General features: G+C 40.2%; 2 protein-coding genes and 1 long non-coding RNA gene across 10 annotated transcripts in view; 1 reads left to right on the top strand and 2 right to left on the bottom strand.

Moving 5' to 3' along the window:
- The window catches only part of LOC124343657 (F-box-like/WD repeat-containing protein TBL1XR1), a 393,640-nt gene that overhangs the window by 308,574 nt on the left and 71,857 nt on the right, over positions 1–13,209 (bottom strand). The window lies entirely within an intron of this gene.
- Positions 1,180–6,781, bottom strand: LOC124343624 (GTPase-activating protein skywalker-like). Of its 7 annotated transcripts, none has more exons than XM_046797024.1 (14): positions 6,388–6,781; positions 5,859–6,053; positions 5,492–5,796; positions 4,896–5,374; positions 4,744–4,828; positions 4,432–4,620; positions 4,193–4,317; positions 4,022–4,132; positions 3,835–3,946; positions 3,459–3,760; positions 3,194–3,280; positions 2,640–2,798; positions 2,335–2,573; positions 1,180–2,257 (listed from the first exon to the last, which is right to left on the bottom strand). In XM_046797024.1, exons 4-14 carry the CDS (start codon positions 5,295–5,297, stop codon positions 2,116–2,118), a joined length of 1,953 nt encoding a protein of 650 aa, XP_046652980.1. In that variant the 5' UTR covers positions 5,298–5,374; positions 5,492–5,796; positions 5,859–6,053; positions 6,388–6,781; the 3' UTR covers positions 1,180–2,115. The 7 variants fall into 7 exon arrangements, with proteins under 7 accessions (XP_046652980.1, XP_046652978.1, XP_046652975.1 ...); XM_046797022.1 differs by having other exon boundaries at positions 5,489–5,796; XM_046797019.1 differs by having other exon boundaries at positions 4,896–5,796.
- LOC124343835 overlaps positions 11,500–13,209 on the top strand; it is a 62,826-nt gene continuing 61,116 nt past the window's right edge. The window contains exons 1-2 of the long non-coding RNA XR_006919311.1: positions 11,500–11,621; positions 13,026–13,195. This is a non-coding gene — a long non-coding RNA (uncharacterized LOC124343835). The remainder of the gene's footprint in view (positions 11,622–13,025; positions 13,196–13,209) is intronic.

Below are 13,209 nucleotides of genomic sequence, written 5' to 3' on the forward strand. Positions count from 1 at the left end.
TGCGTTGGATTATTCGGTGGGGGTCTGATTGATTACGAAATAAAAAGAATCAGCTCGCGGGATGATGGTGGTGGTATAGTGTAGTAGTATAGTAGAGGCGCCTTTTTGGTGGTAGTGGTGGTTAGCGAACGATTGTCTCGGGAAAGTTGGCAAGAGAAAGTGCGATGCAATCACGCCGCGAGGGATATGACAGGATTGACGAGTTGCTCGCGGGATTCACGATTCAAAAAAAGAGAACAACAGGAGAGTCTCTCTCTCTTCTCTTCGTTCTGCTGAGAGACATTCATTCTGACAATGTCGGAACGGCTGTCGTGTCTGGCAAAGAAAAAAAGCTCTATACACGCTCCCGGCGAATTATCCCGGGAATCTGGATCGCCAGCGATTCTTGGCGCGTCTCTCAACACAAATGTCTTGCGCAATACGAACTCTTAGAAACGAATAGAAAATGACGTAACATTCTCTGAATCTTTCAAGATGAATTTTTTATTGACTGAATACAGAGTGATACAATACGGACACAAAAGCCTTAAGTATAATTTTCTTATAAGTTTTTAGAGAGTCAAAAAATGGTGGGTGTAGCAGCAGCAGAGGAATTATGTAATAATTAATCGTTGATCGAACGGACCTATTTTTGAAGTGACATTGAATTGCATTTAAATATATATCAAATGCGAAAAACAAATGAAATCACTCGGCCGTCTAATCAATATAACAAATATATATAGACCCATTACTACGTGTACATAATATCTAGACAATTAATTAATGATTCAATCAGAATGTTTTTAGGAAAGCTTAGAATGTTTGGACAAGAGCAACGAGGCGTAACTCACGGCCGCACCCGTGAATAAATGCAACGTCAAATCATAGAGGCGTAATATGAACAGTAAGTTGTTGTTAAGTTTTCCAGCCAATCATCGTTTTATTAATTGAATGTGATTGATTCAATAGATGCGAGCGCCAATAAGAGCAGGTTACGGATACAACAAATGGGGATGGAGGAATTTTTTAGTTTTTTTAAAAATGGCAATTTCAAAAGAGGAATTTTCTTGTTGGTTTGTTTTTCCAATAGTAAGAAAAAAAAGTAAAACGATCGCTGGATACCGAAAATGTGTACCGATGACAATTCGTTAATTTTTTGATCGGATGAATTAATTTCTTTTTTTGTTTTTGTTTTGTTTTGTTGGTTGAGCTGCTCCACCCCTGTTAGAGACAAGCGGGAGATTCGAACCACACACCACACGGGAATGTACAAGTTTAACATCGTTCAAAATTTAGGACACACACACAAAAAAGTTCTTCTTCTTCTGGTAAATTTTTGCTTGGCTATTCTTCTAGGCAAAAACAAAAGCTTTTTGTAGGAGCACCCCTATGGTAAAGATACTATACGTTCAAGTTTAGCACACTCGATTCTTCTTATTTACTCCTTCCAAATTCGTAAAATTATGACCGAAAGGGCAAGACCGTTTAACATGTTAAAGTTGACTAGTCACCTAGCTTCGTGGCGAGCGTGAAACCAGAACATGGTGGGGCTTTTTTTTTTCAAAAAAATTTCGCGCTAGTTCTCGTTTAAGTAGAACACGTACACACACATCATCGGAGGAGGAGGGGGGGGGGAACAAAGCGAGATGATGAGGAAGAATAAAAGAAACAAACAAACAAAGCTAAACCGGATAGAGCCAAAAATAAGAAAATTAAAAATGGGAGTACGTAAACAAACGTACTCGCACACACACATACACTATAGTAGATGATTAAGTACACACATTCCTGCCTGTTTTGTTTGTCTTATTTTTTTTCTTTCCTTTTTTTTTGTTTTTTACTTGGGATAGGCGACGATTGACACGACAGGTTCAACGACTAGTCTAGCATGTTACATGGAACACTTAGTTTTGGTTCACTAGAACACAAATTTTTCAAAAAACTAAAAAAAAGAAGAAGACGAGGAAAGTTGGAAAAAATAATAATAAACAAAAATCTAATTTTAGCATAAAATCGACCTGGATTTTTGTCTGTTGGAGTGTTGTTGTTGTAGGATTTTTCTGTTGTTATGCAACTGCGTCCCAGTCGGTATATCATTTCTACAAGTCGTTTCGTTGGGTTTGCCTTTTTGTTTTACAAGTTCTGGAAGCCGTAGACTTCCAGGACTCTAATCTCGAAATCGGTTGTGGAAGCCAGCGGTGGATTATTGAATGTCAAGCAGCCGTCGGTCTTGCCATAACGAATGTTTTCATCAATCCAGATGGCTTGACCTTTTCTGTAATTTGAATTCGAGAAATTGGGGAACAAATCAATCGAGTGTCTTGAATAGGAGATAACATTTAGATTCTATACCCTCCGCCAACAGTGATCATGCGTCCGTCGGAAGCCATAAAGAGTTCGGCAGCGTGCCGGACGCAGGACGGGCCGTCTGAGGATGAAGTGGCGCTGATGCCAACCCAAGGGTATTTGATTTCGTTGGGCACGAGAGTGAAGACAAACGTCTCGCCCGTTCCAAAATAGCCCTGACGGCCGCCATGAGAATCTTTGGAATTTCGTTCCGCCCACCGACTTGAGCAATAGGCTCCGAATACCTGGATAAAGTCAAGATAATTTAATACAAAACATGTTGATTAAACACAAATTGAATTTGATTTTACATCTTCGGTCGCAGTTTTAACGATGAGGATTGTTGGTTCGTGTTGTTCCACCCGGTTGAAGAACGTCGTCATACTGCAGCCGTGCTCCTCGGTGGTGTACAGCAATTCCGGCTGGTACATGGTGATCCGCACCGGAAGCCAAGACCATACCGTCAAGAGCTATAATGAGGTTAGAGGCGGGAAAATCAACAATTTCAAATTAGCCAATAATCTTTCGGTTTAACAAAAAGGCAAACAAGGTGTGCACAGAAACGACGAGGACGATACAAGACATTGTCATAATCAACTCACCGGGTATACATAACGAACTAAAATAAACCAAAAGAAAATAAAATTCAAATTGGTTAATAGAATCAAACAACAACAACAAAACGGTTAGAAAAAAAAAAGTTCTCATCCTCGCAGGTGCAACAACAAAAATAAAAACTGACTAGCAAAATGTCCAATCAGGCAACTCTGCTTGCGGGTGTTAATAGGCGGAGGGGGGATCAAAATCAAATGAGGATAAAAAACGATTACAAGAAATCGTGCCACCGACAGTGAATGGGACTCACGCGATCGTAGTCGGCAGCATGGGAACGAACGCCCTGAATCGGGAACAATCCCAAGGATCGAGACCTAAGACCAGGTGACCTGGAACCCTATCGAACCCCAAACACACCCCCACAACCGTTTCCAATAAGAGCCAATAAGAAAAAGAGAAGAAGAAGAATCGCCAACAACCACGTATTAACATTTTGTCTTTTCCGACTAGTCACCAAAAACCTTTAGTGTTAAAATGGGAAGAAAACGAAAATGAAATGCGACGGGGGAATTCACCTCTCGAATAGTCAGCGTGTGTGACATCATTTGGATGTTGACTTGAGACTGACTGGTGGGCAAGACGTCGCTGGAACGCGACCGAGGCACCATGACGTTCTTGTTGTTGGGCATTGAGGCCGAGGCGGCCGCCTTCGATTTGAGATACATCTCCGTTTTGATGAACAGCCGATCCATTTCGGACGAACTGAAATTTCGCACTCCGTAGGCCGTTCTCAGTAATTTCTCGGGGCTGCAAGGCAAATTGTGGCAAAAGTCCATCAACGTCGCCTCCACGAACGACTCTTTGTTCAACGCTGGCCCTGTGGAAAAACCCAATGTGAGTCATTAAGCCAATAATTTCAAAAATTTATTTCAAATGAAATCATTTCTATACGATCGTTGGGCGAGAGAGAGGTGAGATGCCTATGAAACAGAATGAGAAGGGCCATCCAAACACGGTACATGACTTTCCGGCCCTCGAACATGAAACAATCCATCACGCGGACCTGTATTGCGTCAAATACGACATCAATTAAAAAGTTTTTTATCAATCAACAAAAGGAAACAAATTGAATTATTACCAAATGTTGGAATGGTAGCTCTTTCAGGATGCAAGTCAGCCATTGCTGATGGATGGACTCGAGAATATTGTTCTCTCCCGCCTGTTTAGCGAGGTACGAAACGGCCGATTTCTAAAAAAGATACAAACCAAACATTAACATCTCCATTTTAATGATTTGTGATGATGTTACAGCGTGACGTCGACACAAGATCATCGACGTTCTCCAGATAGTTTCAAAGTGCAATTTGGTCTGCGTAATGAATTTCGTTTTCTTAGATGAGACCATCTGCGAGACGCAGGCGTAGCAATCCTCCTCTGAAAGACAATTGCCAAAGAAATAACCAAGAAAAGTAAATATCCGAAACAGGATTTTCAAAAACGAATTAATTAATTAATTAGAGAAGTGTCGATAATTAAGAAAAAAGATACCGCTCATGTAATGGAGCAGGAGACAAGTGATGGGGTATAAACTGGGAGCGTACGTGATATCGGGGCACGAATAGGATATGATGTTGACGACACGCCGGGCCACCTGAATGCCCGTTTCGTTTAGATAATAAGACATCTGAAATGACGGCTCCACAAAAGTCGGCAACGGCCCAGTCTTTGCCACCAAATCTGTCAGGGGGGTGAAAATAAATAAAATAAAAAACAAATCGAAATCGGGTCGGCTAGATTATCATTTCTCCTCGGTTGATAAATATATCTATTCGCTATCTGCTATTAAACTAATCCGCATACCGTGAGTGCCGTAAATCTGTTTGACAGTGTCCCAGTATAAAGAATCCATCGTCGCCTTATCTTTGACGTGGATACTGCAAATGATCTGAAATGAATAAATTGTATTAATAATTGGGGGGTGAATGAGATTTCGGTTGTTCAAAAGGATATACCTGCCAGAGACGAGAGCGGACGCAATCGAACGGCAGCCACTGGTGAAAGCGGATGCAGTTTTTGAGTTCGCGAACTTTTCCCGTTTGAACGATGCGCTCCACCTCGTCGGCCGTCTTGTTATGCAGGTGCGATCGTCTTCTGACTCCCATAAACGATCCCCGGTTGGATTTGCGTCCCAGGGAACTTCTCCCGGGCGAATCCAGGACGGCCGTCCCGGTGATCCGTCCCAACTGGTCCACGTCGACGTACGGCTGGAAAGGGCAACGCCGAGGTGATGACGGCGAGCTGACGGAATGATTGTCCTTTCCTTCCTCGACATCGTTTTCGGCAGGTGGCTCGATCAGATTGGATTCGCCTGGTCCTGGTCCCGGTCCCGAATAGCTGACCACTTCGCCCGTCATTGTTTATTTTCGACGAGGAGAGAGCGGGAAATAAGATCCGTCGACGGGGAGTCTGTGCACACGAGGAAATGTGTCGCCTAAAATGAAATTTCAACACGGTATTTAATTAATATAGATGCACACACAAGTCAAACACGTGACCCCGACGTGACACGCATCACGCAAACTTATGATCTAAGAGTCAAACGCACAACCATGAATTACTACACCGAGCGGAGTCTGCTGAGCTAGACAACTGGATTTCGTCTGATAACCCCACCGAAACACGCTTGCAGCCTTTCACAGTAATCACTGGAAACCGGTTTAATACAGACGCAATTTCTCCTGAATCACAAAATAAAATTTGAAAACCGGCAAATTTGTCTGGAAATTTCTATCCCTTCACCGTGACAAAAAAATTTTCGGGGCGGGCTAAGAAAATGAAACCTGCACACAAGAACGAATTGAAACTCTTGCTTGAACGTCACGTTTTTTTTCCTTTCTGGCGTACGTGCAGAAGCTATAGAGATATCGTTGGCGGTGTAGAGAATACTTCAAAACATTTACTGACCTGATTGTTACCAAGTTAACGACTAATAGCACGTGGAAGACTGTACAAAGACCCCTTGGGGATGCTTATCACCAAACCCACAATGTTTGCCAACACAGATATACGTCAAATAGTGCAGAGGCAAGTGCGGTGTCTCTCCTCTCTGGGCCAGAATTAAACCACTGAATCCAATTGGTTGTTATTTACCTTATCTCGCACTAAAGAATCTGTAGATAGATTCAAAACTTTAAAACCTCCTATATCCCAACGTAGTTCAAACAAAGCCCAAGCCATAAACACAACTGAGACCGAGAGATGAAAATTGCCAAAAGAATTTGCTTGCACAATGGGCTAAGCAACTGCACTTGCATCACCTATATAAAGTGAAAGGGCCCCGTAAAGCCTGCCCACCAGAGGCTGAGTTTCTAGAGCCTTGCTTAAAGCTGAACTTGAAGGTCAAGTGAAAATGTGTTAATGGCATTTTTAAGGCTTGCTCGAAACTAAATAGTTTGGTTACATTCAATCAAAGCAGCCAGCAACACTGGAGCTCGAAAGACTCACCTTCGTAAAAGATGTTGTGAGCTGGAACAATTTGAGAACGAGAAACACAGCTGTTGAGATTCCGATAGCTAAAGATGAAATGACCACTTGACAGAAACCCAAAAAGCCAGAGCAAAAATTGTGTGGGTGCGCGAGAGATTTGGCAATGATCAGCGATTATTAGCAACCAGCTCTCCTTTAAGAGTGGGCGACAGCAGCAGGGATCAACCAGGAGAATAGTGCCAACTAGACTTGGATAAAAATACGACCGACTTCAAAGGCGGAAAAGCTGGAGCTGGGCAGGTTGTATATCTATCGTGAATAACTTTGCACTGGCCTAGGAACATGAAAGCCAAATGTTATGAGCTTTTCTCTAAGAGCTGCCAAAGAATAAGACTGTCCCTCTCACCATTTAGAAACGTAAAAAATGACAGCTGCGTCGTCTGCTCGTGACGTAAACAATTCACGGTATCACGCGCCCTCATCGATTTCGGTTGGAACCGATATCGAGTCACGTTACTATAGCTACTCTCACAAACTCTCTATATTCTCAACGGTATCTTATTGATAAAATGTTGGTCTAATTTAATTGAGTTTGTTCAGGCAAATTGAATCAGAACTACAACTGCAACGTTATTGTATACGTCTGATCCAACGAATAGGAATGTGCCCATGAAATTCTCGTATGCAAATTTCTTTTTTTTTTAAAGAAACCTGTTTTTTCACTGTCTGTTAAACTTGTTTTAACGACAAGTGGACGAGGCCAGTCGAAATTATTTATCGTGAAAAGAAGAGACGAAGTTAATTCAATGTGAAAATAATAACGTCAAGCGCAGCCTAATTTTATTCAAGAAATTTGTTAACATCATTATCAGTATTTTCTATTGTAAAAAAAAATTATTTTCAATTTACTCTGTAGATAAAAAGACAATGCCTCAGGTGATTTAAAAATTTTATTTCATTTTTCGAGCTTGGGAATAAAAAAGGGCAACTTGCCAATTGATCTGAGATTGGTTATTATCCGGGAATGGTCTTTTTTTTCTCCTTTTTTGTTTAGCACGTACGCACCTTCGGATTACCTTGCATTATAAATGACAAGCAGAAAACTATAATACATTCTGTAAATAAAAACCTGCAGCTCGCCACTGTATGTTTATTTTTAAAAATATATATTTAATTTGTGTAATCATGATATAGCTTCAGACCGTAGGTTTTAATACCTTCGGCTATAAAAGGTTGCAATAAAAGCGCCAAAATATATCATTTTCAATTGTGTGATCACCACATGAGAATAATTCAACCCTATTTGAATACCTTTTCCAATTTTAGATCACTCTTTTCTGTGCTTCACCCTTCAGGGCTCCAAACGGGAACGTATGGAAATCGCGCTACTTATGCCAATGTTTTCCGTAATGAGTCTATGCTCCAAATTTGCGCTCTAATTGAACTCCGTCTATTAATACTGGCCCATTTGAAAGGGCTCGCCAACTAACGTCAGCGTCTTTTCTTTTCTATGACGTCCGTACGTGATAATATAATCCCTGCAACTCTTTAAAAACTCACGACAGCATTATAGTCGGGAAACACAGTGGCAAGGCTGAAACTTCCATCTCCAGGGACACCACTCACGCCCGCTTCACGCCATTTTTGGGATCTGGGAGCTGACAATAAAATATACTCTAAAATTGTTTCATTATTTCTGTATGAATAAAAACATGACGCATTCCTGAGAATTTCATTACGTAATAGAATTCATTACTTGGCCCGACTAAAACATTTCTTTTAAGTAATCTTTTGATCCTGTAACTTCTAGCTAACATCGCAGCTTTCAATTCTTTGTCGTGATGAAAGGGCCAAAGGACTAACAAGTATTTTGCGCAATGAAATATTCAGAGATCTGCTGACGTCCGTTCTTAAGTAGTAACTCAAGTATTCGAAGACGTCAAACCCCCCTTAATACAGGTATTATATTATTAATAAAAAGCTGCTCAATCCAACGTGATAACAACTGTATCATAAAGCTTATTGTGAATGTTTCACTCTATCTAATATTTTATGATTCCTTCATCTCCTTCAAATACAATGTTAACAGATAAGTTTGTATGTTGAATTGTGCACACGTGTGCGTACCGTAGGGTATCTGATCTAATTCATATCTCTATTCAATCTCCTGCTACATTTCTCAAGGCAATATTTGTTTATAAAAAGAATCGAACAGATGAATAACCCGAGCGAAGGTCGTATGCCAAATACAATTCCCTTTTATAGGAATGGGCCCTAAATGGATATGAAATTCGGGAAGATGTCATATGCGGCTAATAGCATTTTTTTAAATAGTGTTTCCCATCATTGCACAGGGTTTTTGAGGAGCAATCAGCCTTTATCCGAATAAAAGATTTTAATAATTATGAGCAGCTTTTTATTTTTTGATCTCGGAACTACGTGAACTGCGTAAGAAATAATTGCGCTAGCGTCAAATGTTCAATAATTAACTAAGGGTGAGTGATCTCCCTTTTTAAAAATAAGCTGAGGTGGAAATATATTCAGCTGGGAAAATTCGAACATCATGCAGGACGTTAATAATAAAGATTCTGTGCACACCGTTCATAAACATAGCTGAGAAAAGTTATTTTTATCACATGCGTGCTTTAGGTTCTCCCCACCCTCTCCCACGGTCGTCGATAAGCAGGAGAAGAATGGGAATTATTTTAAGAAATTAGCATTTCCCTTGACTGATATGGCGATGATAAGCTGAAGCAGGGTATTAAATACCATTCGTATCAGTCTCGTTGCATCGCTTTGGCTCAGCCCTTTAATGCCATAAAATGACAACTTGTCAATGTGCTGCGCTTAATTCGATTTAATTTTGACCGTCTATATTTTGATGTAGATATCTCAATGCACACTTTTCTTGCTTTTGTTGACGGTGGGAAAATGTTGTTCAAGATATTACGACTTGTATAATAGGCTGGCATCTTTAGAATGCAATCTGCTGCATTGACACTTATTCACGAACGTGATTTGTTTTTTAACCACACCGGTAGTCGTTGCTGATTTCAGCGGTCTGCTCGGCGGTCTTCGCTAGTTTTGCGTGAGTACGATATCAGTTTCAGCGCTTGTTTTAATTTACATCGCTTAAATCCGGGTCGTTGCTAACGTATTTATTGGCTTTATAGCTTTTGCCAAAAAATTGCATCATAAAATTTCACAAGCCTTATCCGCACGGAAATAAGTTATAAAGCAGAGCACAATTTTAAATTGGTCACTCTCTTTTTCGTCGATGGGTGGGCCGCATATATTCCACTCTCGCCATTCTACCCGGAATTGAAGGTCCTTCCCGGCGTCTATTTGCCTTGGATGCAGAATACCACACATCCCGATGAATCGATTTTCATTTGAAACTACGTATACGCCCGAAATGGGAAGGTAGTCAATAATTATCTACCTTCTGAATTCGCGCAAGCTGAGGAGAGCTTCTCGTAGGAGGGTCGAAAGGAAAGATTTCAAGGCTGGATAGGTATGCAAAGAGCGGAATTATTGTCAACTGCCGTCGTCGCCCCTTATCTGGACTGTTACGACCTTCGCCAACTCTTTTTGGAAAAGTGATTCGAAGCAAAAAAAAAAATTTGGCGATGATCGACTGGGAATTTTTCTAACAATAGCCAACCTATACATATCAAAGTGTATATCGTCTTACCAAAGATTTAGACCCTGGCTGAATTCAGACAACGATTTATTAACAATGTTGCTTTTACATTCATATACCTATTGTTTGTATTTCGATTTGTAGCCTATCTTGGCTTTAAATAGATTTTCAGCTCATCGCTCGTCGTATAGGATTGCGTGCCGCAACTTTTAAGCAACGATTAAATTCCCTGGGATATATTTATCTGTTATGCGAGATAACTTACAAAATACGAATGAGGGATTTTTAGACAATTATTCTGCTTGCGCATCTTCGTATTCTGGCCACAGAGTTTCCTCCTGCGCATCCTGAATACTAAATGATCATTTTTCACATACTATAGCGCTAAAATTGGAACGAACGCATTAGCAGATGAGATATCAAGACCTATACAAGAATGTCAGAAAACTCAATTTATGTAAGTTACAGTAAAGCAAGTTTAAAACGCTTACTTTAACTGCAGAAAAAACTATTACTTCCTCTGTAACTCGATTTAATTGACAATCGCCGGGCTATAAAACACATTGTTTTATACCACCCAGAACAATGGCTACAATTTATCACTGTAAATGAACCTAATAATACCCGCCGTGAAAAACAACAATGAAGAATAAGATTAATACTTGAAAAATAAAATAACGTCCGTTAGTTTTAATCGGTTATAGCATTCTCTCTAGTTGCAACACAATGGCTTTAATAAAATGGGCAATAAAAATCCCCCTTAGAGCGGATCTGACGTTGACAAATGGCAATTTCAACGGGTCCGTTGGCCGAACAAGGGAAAGTTTTTTCTCCGTTCTTTTGGGAAGAGTCAAATAAGTTGTCTGTCTGCGGACGGCAGCCAAAGATAACCGAATGTGTTTTGGTAAAAACTGGCCTGAATTCCCCAATCCCCAGCATGCAGTGCTCAAGCGTGCGTCTTTTGTCTTTGTTGTGCAATGTCTTGCATTGTGGTTTTTTTTTTGCAACGAATAAGATTGCGACCAATACATTCATTTCCCACAAAATAAATACCGGTTCTAATTAGATCTTGTCTCATTAGTTATTGAGGAAACAAATCAAAAGCACCGTCTTGCATCTACTCTCCTTTTTGTGGGAAGGGAATCTAACTAGCAAATGGGGGAATCCCCCTCCTCACCCCCCTCCTCAATACGCCATCTAGCGAATTAGGAAACAAATACGGAATGCTGCCATCTAACTAAAGAAAAAAAAACTATAGGGGAAAATTGCAAGATTGTGAAGAGATGCAGACTGCCGAGTAATAATTGTCTAATTGATTAAGCAATAGGTGCAAACGCCCTCCACTAATTTATAGGTCGTTGGCTGATCGTTAGTTCGTTACAAAACAAAATTTGCAACGAAAATGTGAGAACTCTGGCTAATCTGAAACCTGGCAATGTTGGCACAACGCGATAGTTTAGACAAGGAGGAGTGGCAAAGGGTAAGGGAGGAGTTTAGAAACGAAAAGATTCAGTCGATGAATCGTTTATGCAAATTGCAAATGGTCCAAATGCGGGTTGGAAACATGGTGCATGGTGGAAGATTAGAAGAACAATGAGAAGAATCAGCGGTATGTCAAACTATAAATATTAAACCGTAAGAATGTAAGACTGCAAATTTAGGAATGCTAAAACCTAGTTAGATTAAATGTGTATACAAGCTTCTGTAGCAACGCTTTGAAGTAATTTTAAAGTTGTACGCTTGCACGTGTTACTTGAAGCAGGGGTTTGGAGAGGTCTCTCCATGTCCATGCTTGAAGATCTTCGTTATTAAGGTATTCGTATTACGAGTTGTAAAAATTGATCAGGTCCCAAGGAATTTGGTGTTTCAGTCTGATGTAGTTGGATGATAGAATATGTTGCTGTTAAACTATAAAGATTGTATGTACAACAAAATGCTCATTGTGAAATGCTTGAATATTTCATCTCATCAAACTGTTTACTAGGAAAATAATCATGTATCTAGTTCCTTGTCATAGAAGCATGATGTTGATATTTAGTTCTTTGATTTCATGTTCCAAAGGTTATGCCATCCACAAAGTATACCAACTGTCTAAAATGCCACTTCATGTAGTGAAAGAATTCAGGACAAACAGTCATCGCTAGTTGAAGCAAATTTCCCATTTACCATGTTAAACAGAGGCAAAGTGAAAATAACAACCATGATAACAATGAAGATTTAAAAAAAAATATCTCATTGTGTTTGTCAGGAATAGTGTAATAACTGTCATATCCTTGTTTGGATGTGGCCGTAAGATGTTTGATAATATCGTATGTATACAGCAACTTTTGTAGCTTAGTTGATATAGTACAGTATTTTATTGCCACGCTGGGGTCTTGTGTCCTTATAAGAGAAATATTTGGGAAATGTTCAAAAGGCAATCCCTTACATCAAATTATCTTAATGCTGTAGAAAAACAGATTTTGGCTCTTCCCTACCAAGACAGGTTTTCTGATATCGAAAAACGATTAACAGTAGGTCCCAGGTATACCCCCCTTCACTGTCCCCTCTCCCATGGGTACGCGCCACCCCCCGCTCGACCCCCTTTCTGGCCGGCTTGGGCTGCGCGTCAGCTCCGTAAAACTCAAAACTTTGAACGCGTTTTATGGGCACTTCCGCTCATTTGCACACCCTAAACCCTATATTAAAAATGATCAGCGTAAAAAGATCTACAACCCTGTATTAATCGTTTTTCGATATCAGAAAACCTGTCTTGGTAGGGAAGAGCCATTTTGGCTCTTCCCTGCCCTCTTCCCTACTGTCTTGGTAGGGAAGAGCCCAGAATTTGAATCTCACTCAATTATTCCTAAATTTTCCTTTGTTGTTTTCTTAGTGTGGATTAGGGTTTTCATAATCTTCTTTTTAGTGGTTGGCTGGTTGCTTCATTAGTTGGTATTTTTTTCAATGCATCTTGCTCATGTCATGTTGTTTTAGCTTCAGTCTTGTTTAAAATATATTTGTTTGCTTGTTTTAGAAACCCTTTACAGCAAGGAAGAATTCAGCAAATGAGACTCTTCCTGGAAGATTTGGCCATTCTGACAGGTGCCAACCATTCTCAACTGTTTGCGCACTTTCACAGTCCATAATACGGAATTGGAAGACGGGGATTACAGTGGACTACCAGTACCAGTACGTAGAGTTTCGGTATGTCATAATAA

Source organism: Daphnia pulicaria, chromosome 6, assembly GCF_021234035.1.
Source record: "Daphnia pulicaria isolate SC F1-1A chromosome 6, SC_F0-13Bv2, whole genome shotgun sequence".
Lineage (NCBI taxonomy): Eukaryota > Metazoa > Arthropoda > Branchiopoda > Diplostraca > Daphniidae > Daphnia > Daphnia pulicaria.